At 41.1% G+C, this 24,949-nt stretch overlaps 1 protein-coding gene across 10 annotated transcripts in view; it reads left to right on the top strand.

The window, feature by feature from the left end:
• The window catches only part of KALRN (kalirin RhoGEF kinase), a 699,137-nt gene extending 674,968 nt beyond the window's left edge, over positions 1–24,169 (top strand). For all 10 annotated transcript variants that reach the window (XM_021673991.2, XM_021674000.2, XM_064362131.1 and 7 more), the window contains 5 exons: positions 932–1,096; positions 3,092–3,170; positions 11,490–11,690; positions 15,999–16,137; positions 17,062–24,169. In XM_021673991.2, the coding sequence (XP_021529666.2) occupies positions 932–1,096; positions 3,092–3,170; positions 11,490–11,690; positions 15,999–16,137; positions 17,062–17,607 (1,130 nt within the window). In that variant the 3' untranslated portion in view covers positions 17,608–24,169. The remainder of the gene's footprint in view (positions 1–931; positions 1,097–3,091; positions 3,171–11,489; positions 11,691–15,998; positions 16,138–17,061) is intronic.
• Positions 24,170–24,949: the final 780 nt, after the last annotated feature.

The raw sequence follows: 24,949 nt of genomic DNA, 5'->3' as shown, positions 1-24,949 counted from the left end.
CTGCCAGATAGCTCTAACTGTTAATAACACAAGTACAATTATTCAGAATAATAACACAGTTACTCTGAATCACATTATGAATTGCACAACTGAACTGAAAGCAACTGCTTGCTACCCTATCCCCTGAACCAAAACCATTTGTTTTATTCTACTTTCCATGAGGCTTATTATTTTAGTTCTTCTTTCTTCTTCTTTTTTTATTAAACAGGCCCTATGCAGTTATAAACCCATTTATTTCTGCATCCTTCTTAAGCTGTTCTCTCTTGTCTCCCAGGTCGGCACAAAAGTATTAATAGTGAGCTGGGAGACACATTTTTCAGAGTTCATATTTACCTTAGCATTATCCAGTTCATAGTTCAGCTCATTAACTAAGTTCTCTTGGGCAAATTGTTTAATATTTTTGAGGCTCAGTTTCTACATTTGTAAAATAAGATTAGTGCTGCCTACCTCACTGAGTTTCTGTGGTTTTAAGAGAGAAAGGTAAATGAAAGAATTATGTTGAAGACACCTTCCACAGTACCTTCCATGTACTTAATGTTCAATACATGTTAATTTCCATTTTGTTTCCATTTCCAAATGCATATTTTCTCTCATGTTTTTTTTTATTAAAAATATACTCTTCTGGCCTTATTAAAAGTTTACCATGTGTCCCCTGCAAATTCTGTATTATCTCTTTTCACTCTGGCACTTGCACATTTGAAAGTGGACAGAATCTATAGGCCAGCTTCTTCCACGCCTCTCACCATTTATTTCATCATTTAGGTACTTGAACCCAAACTGCCACGGTTGGCCCGCGGGCTTTCAGAGCCTGACACAGTGACCACAAGCGTCCCTTGAATTGAATGTGTCCATTTTTCTTTGTTTCTGAAGGTCTTTGAAACAATGTCCCTTTGGCTTTTCTCTTCCCCTCTCCTGGGAAACCATGCACTAGGTTCTCAGATCTGGCAGCAGTCAGTGGCTTCGACCTTGGACACTTACCTCGTCGTCGAAGACCTTAGTCCCGGGTGTCCTTATCAGTTCAGAGTCAGTGCCAGTAACCCCTGGGGAATCAGCCTTCCCAGCGAGCCCTCGGAGTTTGTGCGACTTCCAGAATATGGTGAGTCCAAACCCAGCCCTGGTCCCCCAGGCAGTGGGGGCGAGGCACCTGGCTGCCTGTCACAGACTCACAGGCACGTTGACATGTCAGGCCACCATGCAAGAGGCACCTGGTGGCTTCAGTCAGGCAACATTTTGGAGGCCTGATAAGAATGTTTCTGTAAAGTATAGCTCCAAGCGTCTTAGGCAACTGTTAGGTCTGCACCCATGCCTACCCCTGCACCTGCCAAGTTCACTGGGGAATGAGTATGTCTCCAGGAATGGAGAGTTACAGGCAGGAGTCACAAGTCCCATGGATGTTCTCTGCCCCTCTTCTGAGACAGTAAAAAGCCTCCTCACACCCGGGCACCCCTGCCAGCTGTAAACATACCTCCCTGCATGAGGGACTCACCCACTTCAAACAGGGGAGAGAAAAGCAACCTGGATGAAGGACTTCAGTACAACATGAGGATTTTATTGTTTCCTCACCGCCAATCATCCCAGAATTTCTTTTTTCAACATGGTTATATTTGTCAAAAAATTAACTAAGATACACATACAACTAGCTAAATAGGAGTATTTTACAAATACGGTTCTTATTTTGCCCAAATCATCTTCATCCCGGGACATTTTGAAAGAGAAAACTTGGCTACTCTAAAGAAATCTCCAAATGGTGAGATTTCAGGCAGTGCAAGGTAGTGATCAGTGTGTGTTGGGAAGAGCAGTGAGCAGTTGACTGTACTCAGGAGACAATGGACCCATGTGTCTTAGGGTTAAGGGGATTCTGGAGTCCCCAGAGGGGTTTGGGAAACCCTCTAAGTCACCTCTGCCCACACCTGAATCCAGAAATGCTCTCCAGTTCCAGCCCTACTGTCAGCCCAGTTTTCTCCCAGTGACTTTGACTTTGTTCCCATGAGCCTGTGACTCATGCAGAAACCTAGGCCCTGGGTCTCTTGTTTCCTCAGAATTCCAGATGGATAAGCTGCCTTCAGTCTCAGCCAGGCTGTGCTCTGGGAAACCTGAGGGAACTGGCTCCCGGGTCAGCTGAGCCAAGCTGCTCATGTGAACCCTCTCCTCCCAGGCTGCAAACTTGCTCCAGCCCCAGATGATGCTGTGTGTTTTGCTATTTGTGAAACTTGGTCCCCAACAGACAACACAAATGTGTATTGATGTGCATGCTTTGTGTGCATGTGTGTGTGTGAATCATTGCCAAGGAACTGACACATCATACAAGGTAATACTGCCAAAGAATCTACTCAGGCATGTATTGTGGGTTTAGTTAAATCCTTCAATATACCAGATAAGCTCATTAATGCCTATTAATACCTGAGAAGAGTGGGGTAACAAAGAGAATTTTTTTTCTTCTCTGGTGTTTTTTTTTTTTTTTTTTGAGACAGGGTCTCACTCTGTCTCCCAGGTTGGAGTGCAATGGTGCAATCATAGCTCACTGCAACCTCGACCTCCTGGGCTCAAGCGATCCTCCCACCTCAGCCTCCTGAGTAGCTGAGACTACAGGTGTACACCACCACACCTGGCTAATTTTTGATTTTTTGTGACAGGGTCTTGCTATGTGGCTCAGGCTAGAAAGAGAAATTTCTAAAATATCTTTTCCTTTTCTCCTTTCTTGACCTTATAACTTTTCCCTTCTTCTCTCTCTGCATTCTTTTTACATCCCTGATTTTCACCATCTTTTCTAGGCCTTCAAAGTGTTTTTTTTCCCCCTTTAACTTTTTCTCCCAAATTTCTATTTTAAAATATCCAAAAGTCGCATTTCTGATTGTCCTGAGTTTTCTCTTTAAGTAGACAGGAGAGAGAGGCTGACGCTGTCATGTCAGTTTCCCCTCGAATGATTTTTTAAAATAACATTCCAGAGAATCATGGCATTTTCCCACTGAGTTAGACTCCATATTTGGTCATGAGAATTGCTTTGGGGTTACTCTGGAGCTTTTCTGTTAATCTCTTCTTTGTTCTTATATGTCATCCTTGATATTGTAAATGGATTCTCTCTCTCCCAAAGATGCTGCTGCTGATGGTGCCACCATTTCTTGGAAGGAAAATTTTGACTCAGCTTACACTGAGCTGAATGAAATTGGAAGGTAATGACGCAGCTTTCTATTCCCTCACTCATAAACCCCTAGCCCCGTCACAACAGGATAATAACTTGCTGTTGTCACTTGTTTGTTTCTTTTACAAATGCAATTCTCTCCATAGAGAGAAAACAACTAAAATATTTATTTGTATTTTCTACTGTTCTTTAACTTCTTAAATTGGATGCTTCATTCATCAATTCTCAGTCTTTCTTTTCTTTCTTTCTTTCTTTTTTTTTTTTTTCTTTTTTTGAGATAGAATCTTGCTCAGTTGCCAGGCTGGAGTGCAGTAGCACAATCTCAGCTCACTGCAACCTCCACCTCCTGGGTTCAAGCGATTCCCCTATCTCAGCCTCCCAAGTAGTTGGGACTAAGAGTGTGCGCCACCATACCCAGCTAGTTTTTTGTATTTTAGTAGAGACGGGGTTTCACCATGTTGGCCAGGATGGTCTCGATCTCCTGACCTCGTGATCCACCCACCTCGGCCTCCCAAAATGCTGGGATTACAGGTGTGACCACCATGCCTGACCGCTTCTTTTTTAATATAAGAATTGAAGGCCCAACATTTTCTTCAAAGTACAATTTTAGCTATAGGTCCCAAATTTTGACATGCACTATTTTCCTTAGTCAGTTATATGTAATTTTCTTCAACTATGAATTTTTCTTTGACCTCATTATAATGGAAACATGTTTTAATATATATGAAATTTTTTAATATATAAGTTTTTAAAGTACCTTTTTATTACTGATATCTAACTTAATTTGCATTGTAGTCAGAATCTAGATGGTACTGATTGCTTGGTTTTTGTTTGGACTTGCTTTATGTACATGGTTAATTTTTGTAAAAACTTCCATATGTTCCTGAGAAGACTGTATAATCACTAGTTATTGGATATAGATCTCTATACTGCCCATGTAGCAAGCACATTAATTATTTTATGAGTATTTCTAATCCCAATCCACCCCCTGCTACACGTATACACATACATACCTATCTCTTTGTCTCTTTCAGTATTTTGGTTAGAGAACATTTAGTGTGTCCTCAAAAATAAAACAGATAAAAATATGACTTTTAACAGAAAAATTAAAAATCTATTTCCTGGCCCACAAAATAGTTGATGGGAAAGAAACAAAAAAGGTCCATCCCTGAGCACGCTTTGGTCTCCAGGTGGTCTGGGTGAGGGAACGTGGGGAGACCTTATGGGTTGCCCACTCGAAAGATCATCCACCCTGGATGTATAAATGAGAACACCCACTAACAATGGGTCACGGGCATCATCTCTATCTCTGATTGGCATCTCTCAGGGAAGCATAACATTTCTTAAGTGGGGTGGTTGTGACGGAAGTTGTAGAGGAAGCCAAAACGGTCCTTATTACTGTGTCTTAGGGCAGGAGTCACAGTGTCATTCACTGCCTTTCGTCACAGCACCTTTCATCAAAAACAAACTCTGCCTCTCCTGGCCTGCCTTCTTTGTGTAGCCAAACAGAAGAAAAAAGCCAAGGAAAGTTATGTGATGATGATAATGATGATCTCACTATCTATAGTATTCTGGATACTAAGCAGATACTATATACAAGTGTTATTTTTGTTTATTTGTTTGAACTCTACTGCTTAATACACCAACATTATTTAATTTAATCTATATAACACTGTGAGATACTGTTTGAGTAGATTTTCTTTCTTTCTTTAAAAAAAAAAAAAAGATAGAGATGGGGTGTTGTTATGTTCCCCGGGCTGGTCTTGAATTCCTGGACTCAAGCAATCCTCCTCCTACCTCAGCCCCACAAAGTGCTGGGATTACAGGCCTGAGCCACTGCACCCGGCTGAGTTTATTGTCTTTTCTTTTTTTCTTTTTCTTTTTCTTTTTTTTTTTTTTTTGAGATAGGGTCTGTCTCTGTTACTAGAGCCGGAATGCAGTGGCACTATCATAGCTCACTCCACCCTCAATCTCCTGAGCTCAAGCAATCCTCCCACCTCAGCCTTCCAAGTAGCTAGGACTACAGGTGCACACCACCACACCTGGAAAACTGTTAAAACAATTTTTTTTGTTGTTTTGTAGAGATGGGGTTCTCACTATGTTGCCCAGGCTGGTCTCGAACTCCTGGGCTCAAGCAATCCTCCCACCTCAGTCTCCTCAAGTGTGGGATTATAGGCATGGCCACCTATCTCACCTGGCCTGAAGTATATTTTCAGTAAAGGAAACTCAGGCTCAGGGAAGTTAAGTAACTTTCTCAAGGCCCCACAACTAGGGGGTGTGGAGCCAGGAGTCAAATTCTGGGCTACCCAACTCCAAGCCTGGGCTTGTTTTACTATCGTATGTTGTTTCTCGTCATGTCGATTATTGTCCAAAATAAGCTCTACTAATTGATATCTAGTTTGCTCTGTTATATTGAAATTGGTGAAGCTCACCATGACCCCTAATAATGGGCAAATTAAATCCCCAGCTGGTTCTAAATGAAATTGGTTCCATCACCTGGATGCCTCAGGTAATTCCTCCGGGAGACATGTGTTTGCTATTATTAGCCATAGGTTAAGGCAAGTTTTAGCTAAAACAGGTGGATGATTTGATGTTTCTTAAAGGGAAGATCAATTTTCTTATCTGTTCAAAAGTAATGAATGTTTTTGCTTTAAAGTATCTAACAGCCCGAAGCTTTTCCTTTCTCCTAAGAATAGTCCTCATATTTTCAGAAGATCCTTGGAAATAATTCATGGAAATTCTTCTTCTTCTTTTTTTCTTTGAGACAGGGGCTCACTCTGTTGCCCAGGCTTGCATGCAGTGGCGTGATCACTGCTCATTGTAGCCTTAACCTTCCGGGATCAAGTGATCCTCCCACCTCAGCCTCCCAAGTAGCTGGGACCACAGGCATGAGCCATCACAGCCAGCTAGTTTTTGCATTTTTTGTAGATAGGAGTTTCATGATGTTGCCCAGGATAACCTCAAGCTCCTGAGCTCAAGCAATCCACCTGCCTTGGCCTCCCAAAGTGCTGGTATTACAGGGGTGGGCCACCGCACCTGGCTGAAATAATACATGGAGATGTTAACGTGAGACACAGGAAAGATATCTGTGCCAGGGCCCTGGAAGTGAATCGACTTTCTTCATCACACCTAAAGCTGGAATTCTGGGCCTATGTGACTATTCTGTTAAAAGGAGCTCTCTGGTAATTAAAGGCTATAAAAAGCCACAGTGCAGGAAGGAATACGTTCTCTCCTACAGCACATCCATAGAAGAAAAGGTCACTTGAGTATGGCGTGATAACCAGGAATGGACTAAACAGGCAACAATGTGGTATAAAGAAGGCAGGGGATTGTCACTGGAAATGCTGACCCATTGCCTGTACCCGTTGCTATACAGAAAGCTAGCAGTACCAGGCCTCCAGGAGAGATGGCAGGTTGAACACATGCATCCATTTTCACTTCCTCCTAAATTTCATTGAAACTACAATGAAGGATTTTTTTAAAGTAGGCATATAAGAATGAGGACATTGGAAGAAAAGACAAAAATAAAAGTATTAGATGCAGATAAACAGAAGAAAGAGTGATAAATGACCTTGAAGACCTGAGTCAGTGAGTCATGAGGTCAAAGAGTCCCAGTGTGATTTTTGTAGCTGAATTACCCAAAGGCTCAGGTATTAGGAGCATCAAGAACCTCTGGAACTAGGTAGAATGAGGATGCTAAAATTGAAAAGATTGGCTAATTTTTTTTTGAGTAGTTGTGTCTCAGAAGGGAGTGAAAACTGATGATTATTCAGCCTGCTATCCTCACCTGGAGGCCTGGTGCTGCTACGTTTTTAGATTCTATACAGGCAACCGGTCAGCATTCCCAAGGGATAAGCTGATACCAGATCTGCTCCCCAGCTTCAAGTATCTGTGTGATTGTCTTTGTTCATCCACGAAAAACTGGACCGACCTTCCCTCCCTCCCTCCCTTCCTCCTTCCCTCCTTCCTCCCTTCCTCCTTCCCTCCTTCCTTCCTCCCTCCCTCCCTTCCTCCATCCTTCCTTCCTCCCTCCCTCCTTCCTTCCTCCCTCCCTCCCTCCCTCCCTCCTTCCCTCCTTCCTCCCTCCCTCCCTCCCTCCCTCCTTCCTCCCTCCCTCCCTCCCTTCCTCTTTCCCTCCTTCCTCCCTCCCTCCCTCCCTTCCTTCTTCCCTCCTTCCTCCCTCCCTCCCTCCCTTCCTCCTTCCCTCCTTCCTTCCTCCCTCCCTCCCTTCCTCCTTCCCTCCTTCCTTCCTCCCTCCCTCCCTTCTTTCCTTCCTTCCCCTCTTCCCTACTCCCTTTTTTTCTTCTTTCCTTTTTTTCTCCTTTATCTCCCCAGCTTTGATGCCAGTGTGGGCCAAATCAAAGAACTGTGCAGCGTGCAGAAAGAGCAAAAACTCCAAGAAAAACCCACATTTGTGGCCAAAGGACAAAGAAATGTGGACGCTTTGAGCTGGAGAGAACAGAGGAATTCCTGCTTTGTTTGGTTTTTTTCTGTCTCCTTACTGGCACTGCCTCACCCCGAGGGCAGTCCTGTGAGATGGCGTGACAGTGCAGGAAGCTAAACGTCCGAGGGAATCCCATCTTTCTGGCCAGACAACTTCAAAACGGGGCCCATGGGAGGTAAAGAATGTGGGAGAAATTTCAGGAGCAAGCAAAAGAAGATCTCCTAATTCTATATGAAATGACTCAAATCCTGGGCCACCTTCCAGCTGTGCACGTATAAGGCACATTCAAAGAAATATAGCAAGGCTCTGAGAACTGGACTACCGTGTAAACCACTGCTCGGTGACTCAAAGTTTAGTCTCAGACTAATCTTTGTGTGGTACTCACGAGGGGGCAGACCTAAAAGCGTAGTAAACACTTTGAAAACTGAGCTGACAATAGGAACACCTCCCACAGAAGGTGAGACAGAACTTGCAGTCTGAACCTAACCAAGTTGACTGCTGACCAAAACATACAAATGAAGCAAAAATCAACCTTCTCCAGAGGATTTTAACAAAATCAGAGTCTCGCAGCATAACATTCAAAATGTTCAGGAAACAATGTAAAATTGCTCAACATTGCAAAAAGCAGAAAAATCTTTAAAATTATCGGGAAGGCCGGGCCCGTGGCTCACACCTGTAATCCCAGTGCTTTGGGGAAGCCGAGGCGGGAGGATCACAAGGTCAGAAGTTCGAAACCAGCCTGACATTAACAGTTAACATTACCAATAACAATAGAAGTTAGAAGGCAACAGAATAATTCCTTCAAAATCATGAATGAAAAATTTTCCCAACTGGATTACACTCAGCTAAACTCACAATCAAGGATAAAGGTAGAATAAGTACAGATTTTCAGATATGCAAGTCTCAAACAATTTATTTCCCATGCACTCTTTGTCAGAATGATTGAAGATAGCAATCTATCACACAAAGGAAAAGTGTCCATAGTTTACTAGAGGCTCATGTGAATAGCATGGACATAGTGCAGTAATGTAGACACTGAATATTGATTATAATTCTATTGGGAGGACAGTGGATGGGAATAGTGGTTATGTGGCAGGGACAGAGGGAGGAAGGAGGCTAAACTTTCATCTTCCATAGTGGGATGTCAACAGAAATAACTAAAACTGAAAAATCAAGAGGTAGCTACTCAAAGCATACTATTGAGAGTCATAGAAGTAAACATTTCAATAATCTGCTAAACTATATTAAATTGATGTATTATACTGCCTCTCAGGCAGGGCACAATGTCTCACACCTGTAATCCCAGCACTTTGGGAGGCCAAGATGGGTGGATGGCTTTGAGCTTAGGAGTTCAAGACCTAGGCAACATGGCAAAATCACATCTCTACAAAAAAAGTACAAAAAATTTGACAGGTGTGGTGGTGCACACCTGTAGTCCCAGCTACTCAGGAGGTTGACGTTGGAGGATCACTTGAGCTTGGGAGGCAGAGACTGCAGTGAGCCAAGATCACCCTACTGCACTCAAGTTTGGGTGACAGAATGAGACTCTAGGGAAGGGAAAATGGAGGTGAATTTTTTTTTAATAATGAACCTGTAACGATAAATGTCTTTTTAAACCATGGGGCTTCATAACTTTGACAACTACAAAACTTTTTCTAAAAGTTAAGCTACCAGTACCTTGACACAGCCACTAAATTCAGGAGAGCTAGCCTTAGCATTCAGTTGTTTTCATTGTTACATTTCACTCCTCCGCAAGAAGTGACTTACGATAATCAAACTCACAAAGAGAGTCCTGTTAAAAACCAGAATGGCGATTTATTAATTTATGATGTGAAACAAAATGGCCAGCTTGAACAAATATTTGTTTACTGTGCCAAGAATATTTGCTAAATAATAGATAATAAATAGTTGTCTAAGACTTGTTTTACTGATTAGTACATTCTTTTTTAAAAAAAAAATTTTTTTTAAGAGAAAGGATCTCACTATGTTGTCCAGGCTGGTCTCAAACTCCTGGACTCAAGCGATCCTCCTGTCTCAACCTCCTAAAGCATTGGGATGACAAGCATGAGCCACTGCACCTGGCCTCATTAGCACATTATTTTATTTTATTTTATGCAAATATATGATGGGAAAAAAGTATTCTTTGAAAGTTGCTGGTAGAGCACAGAGCTGGGTCAAGAAGGATGATCTTCATGGTGGCCATGACACACCCATTTCTGTTGGAGGAATGGGCCGGTTCTTCAGACTGTTCACTCCTCTGCTTGTGGGTTGGGACACCTCATGGGCAGCACTTGGATGGCACTGCCTTGTCACCTCATTGACCCTCCCTTCATCTGCCCCATTGCTGACCTGTGCCCCTACAGAGCTCTCTTGCCACCTTCCACAGGGCAACAGCTGCATCTGAGAACCATTCTATTTTAGGAGTGGGTAATTTTGTCAGATGTACTAATGGCAGGGTGGTTTTATATATATATATATATATATAGAGAGAGAGAGAGAGAGAGAGAGAGAGAGAGAGACAGACAGAGAGAGTTATATATTTTTAAGTGTTCTTGACACTAGGGATGTAAACAGAAGTATTTACGGGTGAAATGACATCTGGATTTGCTTAAACTACTCAAGGAAAAAAAAAGCAGAGGATAGAAAAGAGATAGGTGAAACAAAATTGATTAAAATGTTCATGATTATTGAAGCTGGGTGCATAGGAGATCTATTTCGCTATTTTCTTTACTTTTGTGTATATTAGAAATTTTCCATAATAAAAGGATAACAAACATAAAATGAAACAATTGACTCTTTAAAAATGTTTTTAATGAGAGAGCTAAGCTGATGAGGACACAAAGGCATAAGAATGATACAAAGGACTTTGGGGACTTGGGGGAAAGGGTGGGGGGGGTGAGAGATAAAAAGACTATGTATTGGGTACAGTGCACACTCCTCGGGTGATGAGTGCACCAAAATCTCAGAAGTCACCTTTAAAGAACTTACTCATGTCACCAAACACCACCTGTTCCCCAGAAACGTATTGAAATTTTTAAAAATCCAATTTGCAATGGCTCTACAGACTTTGATCTTTTCATCAGGTCATGGCCCCATAAAGAGGTAGCATTTGTGCTAGACCTTGAAGGAAGTAGAACTGGCATGTATGAGAAGGAGAAAAATAATAATAAAATGTTTTTAAAATTATTATTGAGTAGAATTCCTCCTTCTTTAACATTATTGCTGTTTCTATTTTGTATTTCACAGAAATATATGTTCTGCCTAGAAAACTGAACTGCTGTTGATGGTTAAAATGGCAGAGAAAAATATTAGTTAAAAAAATTACATTAGGCCGGGTGTGGTGGCTCAGGCCTGTAATGCAAGCACTTTGGAGGCCAAGGCGGGTGGATCACCTGAGGTTGGGAGTTCAAGACCAGCCTGACCAACATGGTGAAACCCTGTCTTTAAAAATATATATAAAAAAATATAAAAAATTACATTAGTTACCTGAGGCATAGTGACTCACACCTGTAATCCCAGTGCTTTGGAAGGCCGAGGCAAGAGGCTTGAGCCTGGAAAGTTGAGGCTGCAGTGGGCCGTGATCACATCACTGCACTCTATCTAGCCTGGGTAACAGAGCAAGACCCTGTCTCTAAAAATAAGATTTATATTATATATAAAAATATAATTTATAATACAATTATATTATATATAATATAAAATATTAGTTTTTCACATCTCAAAAACCCTAAAATACTAAAGAAGGAAAAATGGATTTCCTGAATAACATTATAACTAAAAATATAGGAGAGTAAGATTCCTAATAAAATCTATCTGACCACTTCACACAAAACTTTACACATCCGTGAATAAAATATATCTAGTTAATTGACGAGTGTTGGCAAACTCTCCCTTTTGTTTTTCCAGAGGCCGTTTCTCTATAGTAAAGAAATGCATCCACAAAGCTACGCGCAAAGATGTGGCTGTGAAATTTGTTAGCAAAAAAATGAAGAAGAAAGAACAGGCTGCCCACGAAGCTGCCCTGCTTCAGCACCTACAGCACCCCCAGTACATCACTCTCCATGACACCTATGAGTCCCCCACATCCTACATCCTGATTTTGGAACTGTAAGTACAGATGCCGCCTCTCTTAAGTGGCCCCATCCATTTAGGTTATTTCTTACCCACAATTAATGGAAAAGATAGTTACGTTTTATACAAGTTCCTATCATTGCAAAGTGCTGATATAACATGCACTCTCTCCCCCATTTTATAATCAATGTCACTTCCATTTCAAAGATTAAAAAATCATAATAGGGATAAGGGAGGTCCTTAAAACTAGCTCCTTAAGACTAGGAATGGAGAAGCTAGGACTTGAACCCATATCTCTCTTACTTCCATTTTTATCTTCTTTTATTATGGACTCTTGGGCTGGGCAGGAGTTTGGGAAGAGCTTGTTGACAGTAGGCTGGTTGACAGGGTGAAGTTGAAATGAAAGAGAGGGCTCTGTGTGTCAATTGACCACCACAGCATCTTCAGTCTACCACCCAAGAAATTCCTTCTAGGGGAGAGCCTTACCTTCAAAACATTCCACTCATTCCAAATTTTCTAGGGACTTAGGCAACCATATAGGTGACCCCTGAATAGACTTGATAGAGCAATAACATCCCATTCTCCCCACCACTACTCCAGGCTAAGAAGAGACAGTATGCTCTGTGGTTTAGATCAATATTACAGAGATTAAAGAGAACAGAGTCTTTTCAGAAGTGATACAAATGACAGAAATATGATCAGATTGGTGCTCATGAGGCCCTTGGCCTAGACAGGAGACAGACATTTCTGCCAAAGACCACTGCTGCGTATGGCTCCACCATAACCCGTTTTCAGTAGCGAATGGCCTGCATTTTCCATCTTTCAACTGTCTTGTTAGTCTGGCGCTTACATGCTTGTTAGTCTAGGTGTGTGTGTATGGGATCTTTGAGTCAGTAACTTGTCACAAATTTGCTTATGATAAAATAAGAAAGCAAAAATGTAAACAAGTTTGGCTATTTTTAAAATCAGCTGGAAAAAAGAAACAGGGAACAAAACCAGTGCTGCTAGCATCCATAATCCTTTTGTGAAACTTAACTTTATATAGTTAAGTAGTTGGTAGTTTGTCACTTTAGACTTAACAGTCTCTTTCAGAGCCTGACCTGTTTGTAGGGAACTTCCTAACTCAAAAGGTATATTCTATTGCCAGTGAACTATCCTCATCCACAGGTGACAACATCTGTCCTTGTGTTCCAATGAAAGGTATTATCGGCCAGGCGCGGTGGCTCACACCAGTAATCCCAGCACCTTGAGAGGCCGAGGTGGGCAGATTACTTGAGGTCAGGAGTTCGAGACCAGCCTGGCCAACATGGTGAAACCCTGTCTCTACTAAAAATACAAAAATAAGCTGAGCATGGTGGCAGGCACCTGTAATGCCAGCTACTCGGGAGGCTGAGGCAAGAGAATTGCTTGAACCTAGGAGGTGGAGGTTGCAGTGAGCCAAGATCACACCACCACACTCCAGCCTGGGCAATAGAATGAGACTCTGTCTCAAAAAAAAAAAAAAGGTGGGGTGGGGGGGAAGATATAGTTTTTGCCCTCAAAGAGTTACAACTTTAATGAGGAAGACCAATAGATAAATGGATGATTTTAACATAACATGAAAAATACTAAGAAAGAAATGAATGTGTCTGGGCATGGTGACTCCACCTGTAATCCCAGCACTTTGGGAGGCTGAGGCAGGTGGATCACGAGGTCAAGAGATCAAGACCATCCTGGCCAACATGGTGAAACCATGTCTGTACTAAAAATACAAAAATTAGCTAGGCGTGGTGGCACACACCTGTGATCCCAGCTATTCCGAGGCTGAGGCAGGAGAATCGCTTGAACCTGGGAGGCGGAGCTTGCAGTAAGCCAAGATAGGCAAGACTCTGTCCAAAAAAAGAGAGAGAGAAAGGAAGGAAGAAAGGAAGGAAGGGAGGAAGGAAAGAAAAAAGAAAGGCAGGCAGGCACTGGAGAAGGTTGCTGCGAGAACATAGGTACCTGGTTGGACTTGAAGTTCAGGGCAAGTTTGTGATTGTGGAGAGGCAGTGCCTGAGCTAACCCCTGTGCTGCATCTCATTATGCTGTTACGTTATGCTTATTTGGCACATACTTATGCTGAAAATTATGTGACTGTGGCCTCCCCTTAGGTGGCCACCAGAATTGCTGGGAGAGCTTTTCTTTACCAGGTAACTGAGATTCGGATTCCCCAGTCTAGGGTGGGATGTGGGAATCTGCCTTATCCAAAATCTCTAAAGGTTAATTTGGTGGCTAAGATTCTCTCTCTCACTTGGAGTAGTGCTGCTGTTAATTGCTCCCTTAATCACTCCAAGAAGTTCAGGGGAACACATTTAACAAGCCCAATCCTACTCCACTCCACTCTGATCACTCTTACCTCACCCCTAGCAGGGTCAGAAGAAAGCAAAGGAGGCTCGCATGGGTAGCCTAGCCTTTGCTCCTGTCAGGGAAAGTAGAAGACACCAGTGAAAAGGAGCAAGCTAGAGGGGAAAAGGGAAACTTGGCCAGGAGGATTTCAGCTGCAACTGAAAGTCATTTCTGACCCTGGATCAGGCTGCTCTGCATGGGCATTTTCTGGGATGTGCCTTTAACGGCTCAATGCATTCTAAAGAATAACTGCCTGACTCCTTGCTTTAAGAGGACAGAGGGTGCCTGAGAATAGCTACCATTTCTTTAGCACTTACCTGTGCTACCAATTATGCTTAAATGCTTCATCATCTCACTCCATCCTTGCACAATCCTCATAATGAAGTAGGTGAATAGTAATATTCACCCACTATAACATAATATTAATTCATTATATTAATATAATTAATAATAATTATTATTTTGTTGATATTCTTATACCCACTTTAAAGATGGTTCACTCTGGTGAAACCAAAACACAGAGTGCAAATGACTTGCTCCCAGGCTTCGGCAGGTAGGTAGCAGAACCAGGATTCAAATCTGGGTCTGGATGGCTCCATATACCATGTTCTCAATCACAGTCCTCAAGGTTGGAAAAGTCGCCCAGAAGACAAAAGATTCAAAAAAAGATCAAGGGCTGGGCACAGTGGCTCACATCTGTAATCCCAGCACTTTGGGAGGCCAAGATGGGTGGATCACTTGAGGCCAGGAGTTCAAGACCAGCCTGGCCAACATGGCACAATTCGGTCTCTACTAAAAATACAAAAATTAGCTGAGTGTGATGTCACACACCTGTAATCTCAACTACTTGGGAAGCTGAGACATGCGAATCGCTTAAACCCAGGAGGTGGAGGTTGCAGTGAGCACAGATCATGCTACCACACTCCAGCCTGGGTAACAAAACAAAGAAAGACTCTGTCTCAAAAACGAACAAATAAACAAACAAAAAAAGTTAGAGTGGGGATCAATAATGCAAAGAGCAAACTTTGCCTACTTGCTGTTTTCCCCAACTAAAAATTGACAAATGAAAATAGTCTGGCTGGACGGGCACGGTGGCTCACGCCTGTAATCCCAGGACTTTGGGAGGCCGAGGCGGGTGGATCACGAGGTCAAGAGATCGAGACCATCCTGGTCAACATGGTAAAACCCCGTCTCTACTAAAAATACAAAAAATTAGCTGGGCATGGTGGCGCGTGCCTGTAATCCCAGCTACTCAGGAGGCTGAGGCAGGAGAATTGCCTGAACCCAGGAGGCGGAGGTTGCGGTGAGCCGAGATCGTGCCATTGCACTCCAGCCTGGGTAACAAGAGTGAAACTCTGTCTCAAAAAAAAAAAAAAGAAAAGAAAATAGTTTGGCTAGGTGCAGTGGCCTCCTCCAGAAATCCCAGCTATGTGAGAGGCTGAAGCAAGAGGATCACTTGAGCCCAGGAGTTCGAGGCTGCAGTGAGCTATGATTGTGCCGCAGCATTCCAGCCTGGGTGACACAGTGAGACCTCATCTCTAAAATTAATAATAAAATAAAATTAAGACATACTTTGCAAAACACACGTGGAGCTGCTTGCAGCCACTAGGTTATGGTTAATGAGAATGTTGCTGAAGTCTCTCTTGGTGAAGGCTTTCTTTACTTAGCAATCTAACCTCTTAAATGGGTGTCACAACTTTTTTGTTGCAAGCAATTTTTAGTTAATGAAAGAGAATGTTTCTTAAACAAGATTATACAGATTTCTTCCCTGCAGTACACCAAATGTATTTTATTTACTTTAGTTCTGAACATAACACTAACTTTGGCTCTAACTAAAATGTGCGTTTGTTGCGCATTTGGCCTTCACGTATAACAAGCAGTATGAGAGAGCTTAGAGATCTTAACTGATTTTTACATGAGTTATTTTTCTATTTCTTCATTTCAAACATATTTCCTTTGCCTTTCCCTGCCTACTTTCAGGATGGATGACGGCCGGCTGTTAGACTACCTTATGAATCATGATGAACTGATGGAGGAAAAAGTAGCTTTCTATATTCGAGACATCATGGAGGCTCTGCAGTACCTTCACAACTGCAGGGTTGCACATTTGGACATAAAGGTAATAAGAAGTGGGAACCTTGCAAGGAATACCTTAAATGGTCAAGTGCAACTTACCAGTCATTATTCATAAGGAATATAAATTCAAATTCATTTTATTTACTTAGAGTACAGCATTATGATTTTTTTTCTTTTTTGAGGCAGAGCCTTACTCTGTCGCCCAGGCTAGAGTGCAGTGGCGCGATCTCAGCTCACTGCAACCTCTGCCTCCCGGGTTCAAGCAATTCTCCTGCCTCAGCCTCCCAAGTAGGTGGGATTACAGGCACTCACCACCACACCCAGCCAATTTTTGTATTTTCGGTAGAGACAGGGTTTCATCATGTTGGCCAGGCTGGTCTTGAACTCTTAGCCTCAGTTGATCTGTCTGCCTCAGCCTCCCAAAGTGCTGGGATTACAGGAGTGAGCTGCCATGCTCATCCCATTATGACTATTAAAGAGAATCCTGGTTGTCATACAATTTAAGTGTATCATCCATGAATTAATTAGAATATACCAGAGCCACAATGACATCCAGTGTGAGAGAAGGTAGGGAAGTTCTACCTACCTAATCTAACTTCGTAGAAGTAAGCCAACAAATGTCACCTTGTCTTCCACGCTGCTCAAAAAGAAGCCCCTGTTCTCCAAAATGAGTAATTTATTATTACCTTGATTCAATGCAGAAGCAGTGTAGTTAAGAAGACGTGATTTTCAATGTCAAACAACTTCTCTGAAGTACCACCACAGTCAATATGCACTAAGTTCTAAGTTCAATATGATAGTTTGAAGTCTCCAATGCACTTCGCATAGTGCAAGGGGAATTTTCCATACACTGTAAGCTTTATCAAAGAATGGCATAACCGTGTTTGAATTAATGAGGTGGTGTGAGTAGTCAAAACAGAGACCTGAACTTCCCTTCTCTTCTCCCTGCCTTCTTGGATCTCCGCAGCCTGAAAACCTGCTCATTGACCTACGGATTCCAGTGCCTCGAGTGAAGCTTATTGACTTAGAGGATGCTGTCCAGATCTCAGGTCACTTCCACATTCACCACCTGCTGGGGAACCCCGAGTTTGCTGCCCCAGAAGTCATCCAAGGCATCCCTGTCTCCCTGGGGACAGACATCTGGAGCATCGGGGTTCTGACATATGTCATGCTGAGTGGGGTCTCCCCCTTCTTGGATGAGAGCAAAGAGGAGACATGTATCAACGTATGCAGGGTGGATTTCAGCTTTCCCCATGAATACTTCTGTGGTGTGAGTAATGCCGCCAGAGATTTCATCAACGTGATCTTACAGGAAGACTTTCGGAGGCGGCCCACAGCAGCCACGTGCCTACAGCATCCATGGCTGCAGCCCCATAATGGCAGCTACTCTAAGATCCCCCTGGACACCTCCCGCCTAGCATGCTTCATAGAACGCCGCAAGCACCAGAATGATGTACGGCCTATACCCAATGTCAAGAGCTACATTGTCAACCGGGTGAACCAAGGGATGTAGCTATCTCCCAGCCCCTATGGTTTCACATAGAAGTGCAGTGTGAACCAAAGCAAGACTGAATGTGACTGTAAATAATTCTGTTTGTCATTTCACTCCATGCAGTTCTCTGAATTGAGAGATGTACCTCTTAAACCTCGATAATAGTTATTCAGGGTCTGAGCAGCAGTAAAAGTTACCCTCAATCCAGGAGCTTTCCAGAAAGTCATTCTGAAGAAATAAAGAGGCAAAGGGTCACAGAAGTGTTCAGAAGAAGGGCAAGGATAAGAACAATATTAACTGTTATGAAATTTTAACTGTATCTTCCAAAATGAGTGGTTAACTGGGCAAACCTTAAGCTCACAAGAGTGTAAAAGGTCTCTGGCTTTGCTGAAATTTTAAGCAAAAAGTTCTATTTAATGGAGATGACATGTATATCAACTATTCTGGTTTAGATAACTTAGATATAGTTTCTTAATAGGATACATATACACATACAGTATAATATATCCCATTCAGGTTTCAGAGTTTTCTAATATAAAGAGATATATATTAAATCAATCACAAGTAACTGAGTGCTCCAGTTAAGACAGTAATTTATTTACCGAAGCATTACATTGTTTTGACTAAGCACAATTAGATGACAAGTTTTTTAGAGCATTTTATAAATCTTGTATAGAAATCTTTTACCAGAACCTGTGCATTAAGAGAAAGCAATGTTGCCCTTTTCAATGAGAAGCTTTTTTTCTGTCCATCACAGGTTTTTTGATTAAGATAGGTTCTTTCTGTGTATGAAACACTACCTGCAAATTCACTCGTAGCTCAGAGTTAATCTGGCAAGAAAGCCTATCGGGAAATAAGTTCAAATACAACATGAGCTGCGGGAGTATTTTTGTGTCTATACCGGGTTTGAAATAAGTAAACGAATATGAGAGAGTCATACAAAAGGGCAAATGGAAACCTTTCCTACAGTTCCTGTGAGCAACATACCAATACTTTCTGATTTCTTCTACGGCTGTAGAATACAGTCTTTCAGAAAGTTGGCTGGCTATATTTCTAACTCCTTATTGAAGCTAAGGGGTGCTTACTAAAAGGAGGCAGCCATATAGGCCTTCTAAAGGCCTGGCCCTAAGTCCTTTCTAAAGCCATGGATCAAAACCTGATACATCACCCTAACAGAACATTAAGTTGTAACTGAGATTGCAATACCTGTCACCACTCAGCCGCTGATAGTTCTCTGAACTAAAAGGACTAATTTTACTTTGAGGCCAATGCTGCTTTCAGGTATATATTCTTCATACAAGATTATTATTAACTGCTCTTTTCCCCTCTGGTGGAAAAAAAAAATTAAACCTGGGCATTTCATGGGTTTTCTTTCTTTCTTTTTGTTTGTTTGGGGGGGGAGGGAGTTTGTTTTTTGTGTTTGTACATGATCCATCCTTAGTTTTCTAGAATGTGTGTTGAAATTGCTAATATACAAGTAAGATTTTAAAAATGTAACTCAAGTGTTTGTTCAAATCAGGTTTAATGGCATTGCTTCTCTCCTATAATGGGAGAGAGAAAATTAAAATCTCGCAGTACAGAAGTTCAAGAAAAGAACTTATGAAGGACGAATAGAACTACAAATCTATCTAAATGAAAAAGGAATGGTGGAAACTAAGCCTGAACTTTAACATATAAGGAAAACACTTATTCCCACAGTGGAAATGTAAAATTAAAAATCATCATCATTTTTTTTCTTATTGGTTTCACAGTCAGCTTCCTCATCCCATCCAAGATTATAGATTGATACCTTAGTGGAAAGTATAAGCAATAAGACTAGATAGCACTTAGTATTTTCGGGATTAACCAAATATATGGAAACCGACTCCGACTGTATCTGACTATATTTGTTTTCTAGTTTTCAAATGGCCCTGGGTCATTAAGCCTCACTCCCTCAGAGGTCTCTCTCGACTATCCCTTATAGTCTTCATCTGAACCTTTATGTAAGTACAAACACTCTATGATACAATACATAAAAATTTAAAACATACTTACTAAAAATCCTGTTAGTAAACATGTTTACTGAAATTTTTTAAAATTTAAAACATATTTAGTAAATTTTCTTAGTAACTGTTTTCACTATGCTTAAACATTTTAAAACATCTTTATTAAAAATCCTTTTAGTAAACATGTTTACTAAAACCCTTTCAGTAAACATGTCTTCATTATGGTATATACATAAAGGAGGAAAGCCCAGCCTGTAGGGTTTGTCATGGGACAGACTGCAGGCTCTGAGGATTCCCAATATCCATAAAGTCTGGCTCAGCAAGTTCTGTTCTGTCCACTGTGGATGAACTGAATCAAGATCCCCCTGCTGAGCCAGTCTGAGTTTTCATAACAAGTTGAGTTTCTTCTTGAGAAGGCCAGGGCCCAGGACAGTGATGCACAGACCATGATGGGTGTAGGGGGAACCAGGGGATTGTTGAAATTATGTTATGAGGGCAGTTGACAGAATGTTAGACAGAACCCAAGCTTTCATATCAGCTTTTACAACAGCGTTGGGAGGATCCAAATGTGGGGTTGCGTAGAATTCCCCCAAGTACACATACTGGGGAAGTGAGAAGACAGGAAAGGAGGGACCTAGAAATGAAGTAGAATGATTTTGGGGCCAAGGTACAATCGTTAGACTAGAATGAACTTAATAGAGGTCCCAAGAGAAAGGGGGTATATTTTATATAGTTTGATAACAGAGGGACACTAACAGGGAGGCTCCCTGTCTGCAAAGCTCCTAGTCCCTCCCAACAGGGATAAGAGAGTAGTCTTGGTTCAAGAGTTCTCCAGAGCAAGTTGGAAATAACAAGGAATTCCAGACGATGGGCCTGGGAAATGTAATTTAGGTTGTTCTGAGGGCAACCACGGTTAGGGAAGAAGGATCAGGGACCACTCTTGTTCCTGTTTTGGCAGAGAGATTTATTACTTGGTAGTAAAGAAGAGAGGAGAGAAGAGAAAATAGTCCACTTCTATCATAATGATGGTAGTTCACAGTGAGACTGAACTCCCAGCTGAAATGAGAAAAACAATAGTCAAGGTCACAAGTTTCTTGCTTGGCTTATATTCATTGCATAGGGTTCTGAGGTTTTTGTTTTGTTTTATAAGGGTGGGACACAGAAAGAATGAAAAGATCAGGGACAACCCATAATAACTTTTAAGAAGTATTAATATAACGATTTCCTACATCTTTTGCATTTGTTTCAAATTAAATAGATACATATCCAAGTATAGCTGAAAGTGGTAAAATTTTTAAGAAAACAAATGGTAATGGTGGAGATGTCCTTCAGGTCTCTCTCAGCCATAAACAGTGTAAGGGGGAGTAGAGGAAACAGAGGAGAACGCTAGCTTCACTGCTTGGTGGTCCACAAAGCCTTTATAAATAGTAGTGCCTTTCAGAGGGGAGGATGGGAGATAAAGAAGTTCATTGCATTTAGATTTACTGATATTGCAGCATTTTTTCTTTATTTTAAAATGTCTTGTAAATGCAAACATCTGAATATAGGGGTAGAACCAGGAATTTTTGAGCTTCAATCTCAGCTACTCCTGATTCATCTTTTCTTACAGAAAGTCTTTGTTTGTTCTTCCCCAAATGTCCCATTGTTAAAATGGGAATTGGGGGATGGGGAAGGAGGAAGGACATTAATCTTACAGGAATGTTGAGAAATAACCTTGGTTGGGACATGTATAAAATACTTTGATTTTTTTAAAGTGCTACACACTGCCAGTGCTAAGAATTTTATTGATAGTAACTTTGAACATTCCAGGTTTTCAATATTCACATCTTTAGATACCATTTATAAACTCGTGAGATTAAATTCTGCAAATTGCTTTCAGATTAAATTCTGTAAATTGCTTTCAGTTGGAAGTATTAGGTGCTCTTTGTCTAAATGTTATTTGGTCTTAGCCTATAATTTTGATCATTTAAGAGCTTGTCTACCGCAAAGAGTTAGGAGAGCTGATGAGGTCTTATGTCCATAAGCTGTTTTCTCCAGTATTTTTTATGGCAAGTGCAAAGAGTAAAATGCCCTCAAAAGCAGCTGCTACCTTCTCTTCTCAAGCTTTATGCTCTGGAAAAACAGAGAAGAACCCAACAACCATTTTCCTCACTTGGGAGGGCAGAAGTGAGAAGAACACATCTTCTCATCTCACAGTTGATTTTTTACAGCCTCACAGGAATCTATTATGAGGCAAATTAAAGGCACAGGCAAGTTAAATGCATAGAAATGAATTGGGCTGTTCATTTTTGGAGGACAAACCTTGAATCTTTTTTTTTTTAAGGTGGCTTAGTCTTTCAGGAGTTGCACATTTGCCGTCCCATAACCCCCATGATTAGATCCCATGAGTTAGGCATTACTTTTTTCTTGCCTCTGTAGAAGAGCATGGCAATTTAGATTTGTGAGAATATGAGGAAGTAAATATAATATAAACTAAATTTTAGTTATTTCTGTGCATTAACTAAAATTTTGTCTCATGCATTTAATAGAGGAGAAAATATTTTGTAAATAAGAGGTCTTTGTAGAGGGGCAAAGTTCAAAGTCACCATGTCCTTATTCAGTGTGGACAATGAATTGTGCTGGATGAGTTTTGAGGAATGTAGACCTTCCTTTCTCTCCTGGGTCGCACCTCTGTGGAGTCTGGGTTAGACAAACACAGTATGTGACCTTTCAGTGGATTTATTTATAAAACTGCACCTTGATTTTTCTTCACTATTTAAAGTCTAGGGATGATTTGAGGATGAATGATTAAACCCATAGGCTCACCCAGGTGAGCCTAGAGAAGACAGAGCTCACACGTTTCATCCAGAAAAGGAAAGCTACTACGTTAATATTTATTTTCGAAAAATAGACTCTCAGTTGTTTCATTAATTCTAAAGGGTTAAAAAGGGCTGAAATTTGTTTATAGCACTAAATGTTTTTAATAGGAAATATTACTCACATAAAAAATTTATACAGAAGTAGTAGAACACAGAATTCTCATAAGAACATATTTTCTGTGAAAGGCATTTCTTCCTCATCTTCGATAAATAGAAAGAAGTTAGAGGACAGGAAAAAGCAGTCACTCCAAGGCAACCTTTCATCTTTGAGGGACATTATGAAAAGCCTGAAATTAATATGCACAGGCTATTGCATTTTTCTGTCAGAAATGTGCCCATTTGCTGTGAGATTCTAAAGTGTGTGCGGATTTAGGTTTTACTCAAATGATCAAGATAACAGTTTAGCTAGATAACTGCTATTTCAGATAGTGAGGTTAGCTGAGAAAAGGAAGCATGGTAGAAGAAATGCAAATAACAATTCTTGGAATGCCAGCCCCTGAGGCTTAGTTTAACCAAGCTAATCTGTTGGCCCAGGAATAGCCAGCATAGGAGCTTCCAGCAATACCTGACTTCCATCGAGAATTGAGTCCACGTTCTGGAGTATTATGGAGACTGTTACTATGACCTCAAAGACTGTCTCTAGGAATCTGAAATTAACAAAACATACATCTTCTCTTACTAACTTAAGCCATATCTGTCATCTCTATGTTTGATTTTTCTGACCCTGGTGCTTTTACTTCTGTTTCTGCCAAACTTCAGCCTACTCTATGGGGAAGGTGAGTAAAACTAAGAACAAATAAGAAGACTGTGAAAAAAACTAAACATACTCTTCAGAATGAGATCCTGTTCAGAGAACAGTAGTGGTCAAAGTGCAAACTGTTGGAAAATACGGATATATGTACATCTGTACATGTATATAGTGTATAATATGTATGTATATGTTATTGCTCATATGCAGAAATCTATCCATTTGCAGACAGCCCAGGTGGGTCAATTTTTTTATCGGAAAACCATTTAGGGCCATTCAAAACCATTAGGGCTAATTTGTGGAGACAAACTCTACTCATTTGGGAATTAATTTGCTGTCTTTTAATGTCCACAAAGCCAAACTAACAAAGTGTGAAACATAAAGGGGCCATCAGTTAAGTTATTCTGTTTATCTGGACTTTATCATTATAGTTGAACTATCAATAGTCAGTTTGCAAACTGTATTGGCATCTCTTGGTTTTGAGTGACCCCTGCTCCAAGTCTTTTGAGAATTTGGAGTGGGCTTCACTGGCCATTCAGACAAAGGGCCTTATTCATCAGTGGACAGGTTTCCCCATAGGGACCATCACACATATACATATAAGTATATACTTCCATCAGGCTTGTAACAGTTGATTTAAAATCACTCCACAGTATTGATAAATAGCTCTATATTTTCAAGGTGCAGAAGAATTCCACAGCCTTAATTATTTCAGTGTCTTGCTGGTCTGCCTTAAGTGTATCTTCTGGATTTTTGGTTGTTTTATTATTTTTTAAATATTTCTGCTGTTGTTTATTTTGTATGCACACGATATCGTTTTGTAAAGGTAGGTTGTAAATATTTTATTTGTAAGTCAAAATCACTCATGTGTAATGTTGTAAAGTGATGACCTGCTGTCTTGTTTCTGCTACAGTAAATGTTATAAGTTATGGATGAAACTTCAAAATGTACATCTCACATGTTATGCATTCCTATAAATATACTATACTAAAGATACTATATGGTCGTCCTTTTTTTTTCTAATTAAACCTTTATTCAAAGAAAAGAGTAATTTTTTTCTTTCTTTCTCCAAATACATGAAAGACTTTGAAAAGGTAAAAATATCACATAATTATTACAACACTTTTGGCCCAGGATTTTAGAAAGAAAGCAGCGGAGTATTCTAAGCCATTTACCCAAAAATGCCAAGGAAATCTCAGGGCCGGGTGCTATGGCTAGCACCTGTAAATCCCAACACTTCGAGAGGCCGAGGAGGAAGGATCTTGAGCCCAGGAGTCCGACATCAGCCTGGCCAACACAGGGAGACACCCACCTCCCCCAATACCCCACATATTAAACAATTGTTTAAAAAATTAGCTGAGTGTGTTGGTGCATGCCTATGGTCCCACCTTGGAAGGCTGAGGTGGAAGGATCATCTGAGCCCAGGAGGTAGACGCTACAATGAGCTTCACTCCAGCCCAGGCAACAAAGTGAGACCCTATCTGTGATTATGCCACTTCACTCCAGCCCAGGCAACAAAGTGAGACCCTATCTAAAAAAAAAAAAAAAAAAAAGCCTCGGGTGGTTGTTAATTTCATACTGGTGTTTCAGGTGACAATACTGTTAGAAGTTTTGGAGGATATTTTGGGCTGATTCTCACAGGTTTATACATTCTGGTGTGGACTCCAGCAATCTAGGTTAGCCTATGCAGACATGATCAGGCTTTGAAAGTTTAAATGTGCCACCCAAGTGCAAATGAGGCTGATTCATGGTATAATGCCAATTAGCCAGAG

The sequence above is a fragment of the Aotus nancymaae genome, unplaced genomic scaffold, assembly GCF_030222135.1.
Source record: "Aotus nancymaae isolate 86718 unplaced genomic scaffold, 86718_ANA_hifiasm-v0.15.2.pri h1tg000046l, whole genome shotgun sequence".
Classification (NCBI taxonomy): domain Eukaryota; kingdom Metazoa; phylum Chordata; class Mammalia; order Primates; family Aotidae; genus Aotus; species Aotus nancymaae.
The sequence above is the reverse complement of the archived record's forward strand: the minus strand, read 5'-3'. Positions and strand labels throughout refer to the sequence as shown.